The 2009-nt window shown below is 40.2% G+C and overlaps 1 protein-coding gene across 1 annotated transcript in view; it reads left to right on the top strand.

Moving 5' to 3' along the window:
- Positions 1–1243, top strand: part of LOC123051253 (prostaglandin E synthase 2) — a gene marked incomplete at its 5' end in the record, with an annotated part of 5425 nt that extends 4182 nt beyond the window's left edge. Inside the window, 2 exon segments of the mRNA XM_044474087.1 lie at positions 523–690; positions 812–1243. Of these exon segments, the coding sequence (XP_044330022.1) occupies positions 523–690; positions 812–987 (344 nt within the window).
- Positions 1244–2009: the final 766 nt, after the last annotated feature.

Raw genomic sequence — 2009 nt, 5'->3', positions numbered from 1 at the left:
TAAGTGGATTTTGTTGTCTGTATTGCAATGCTTGTAAAATGTGATTTTGTGAACCAGACCTGTGGAAGGTAATTAGACAATACATGAGACAAATATTATAATTCTGTGAACCCCACACACATAACTATACAGGCTAGTCAGTTTCCATACACCCATTTCTCCCGTGATGAATGAATCCTAAATGCAGGACAGGTTGGTGACATGCTGAAATACTGTCCCTTACCCACACCTAATGGGCCTTCCTTTTTACAAAAAACATTTCCATAATTGACTAATTACTATTCCATAATTAGAAACAAACGGAATATGGGTGAAGATGTGGTGTTCTATGTCCTGTTTCCTTTTTACAAAAAACATTTCCATAATTGACTAATTACTATTCCATAATTAGAAACAAACGGAATATGGGTGAAGATGTGGTGTCCTGTTTGACACTCGGAACATTAACTGTTGAAAACTTAATTTACTCATGTTCCTGATTTCCTCACCGATGTTTCTTTCTTGACCCAAACTCTGATGCAGGTAACTTCAGTTACACCGAGCGGTTTGCTGTGAAGTATGCTGGTGCTGCAGCAATGTACTTCGTGGCCAAGAAGCTCAAGAAGAAATACAACATCACTGATGAGCGTGCCTCGTTGTATGATGCTGCCAACACGTGGACGGAAGCACTGAATGGAAGAAATTTTCTCGGTATCTTATTTATCCTTAAGCCAAAAGAAAAACATATTGGAAGCTACAGGGAAATTAGAATACAGCGAGTTTATTGTAGTCCTTTTGCATTAACTTCGTTTTCAATGTCTTTGTGATCCAGGTGGCTCCAAGCCTAACTTGGCAGATCTTGCAGCATTTGGCGTTCTGAGACCTATCAGATACCTGCAATCTGGAAAAGACATGGTTGAGCATACCCAAATCGGCGAGTGGTACCAGCGGATGGAAGATGCTGTCGGAGAGCCATCAAGAATCCCGGAGGGCCAGTACCAGGAGTAGAAGAAAACCACCACTAATAGAATTTTTTGCTCGTTGAAGCCCTCATTTCAAATGGATGAAATCGAATGGAATGCATGTCTTTCATTAGGCAATCAGGTTATTCAAATTTTGCCAAGGTTTTAGTAGTATGCAATAATGCTGCCGCACATATGAAGTTAAATACACGGTTTGACATGAAAACATGCTTCACACTGCTGCTTTAGTGTATGGAGTGATTGGTTTTGGAGTAGGAGAAATGAGAATTCCCGCTTCTATCCATCTTTTGCCCAGTGTCTGCCTTTGAATGTTGGGTGAGCTATTGAAATCCCTGGTTTTATCTCTGTTTTTTTCCTTGAAATGAGACCTAAAAGGATGTGATAGTGATGAGCACCATGAACGAGGAAAGGCATGAGGTAAATATTGGTTAGTACTGTAATTGTGAAGCCCCGGTTCTTGACTGAAAGGGACACCAAAGGCCTCTGCCCTCCCTCTCTATCTATCAAAGAGATGTCCCAAAGGCCTCTGCCCTCTCTCTATCTTTCCAAGAGATGGAAGGGTAAAGCTTTTTTTTTCATCTTTTCATCAAAAAGTTGAGCAATGAAGATAGATGACAATTGCTTGATCGATTTGATCAGGCCGTGTAGGAACAAGGTTCAAATTGTTCGTTAGTTAGGATGCCCCAGTTGCATAGATCACTAAGTACTCCCTCCGTTCCTAAATATAAGTCTTTGTAGAGATTTCACTATGGACCACATACGGATGTATGTAGATGCATTTTAGAGTATAGGTTCACTCATTTTACTCCGTATGTGGTCCATAATGAAATCTCTCCAAAGACTTATATTTAGGAACGGAGGGAGTATGTTGCATGTTTTGGGGTCGATTTTACAATGAGTGTTGTTAGGATTGGTAGTGGTTAGGGTGGACTAGTGAATTTAAGAAATCACTTACAAAATCAGACTCTTTTAAAAAAAAATGCAAAGACGATTGTAGTATGGGCAGTCCCATATTTCATCATCTGGCCCATTGATGAGGAAAGGTGG

The sequence above is a fragment of the Triticum aestivum genome, chromosome 2D, assembly GCF_018294505.1.
Source record: "Triticum aestivum cultivar Chinese Spring chromosome 2D, IWGSC CS RefSeq v2.1, whole genome shotgun sequence".
NCBI classification, from domain to species: Eukaryota; Viridiplantae; Streptophyta; class Magnoliopsida; order Poales; family Poaceae; genus Triticum; species Triticum aestivum.
The sequence above is the reverse complement of the archived record's forward strand: the minus strand, read 5'-3'. Positions and strand labels throughout refer to the sequence as shown.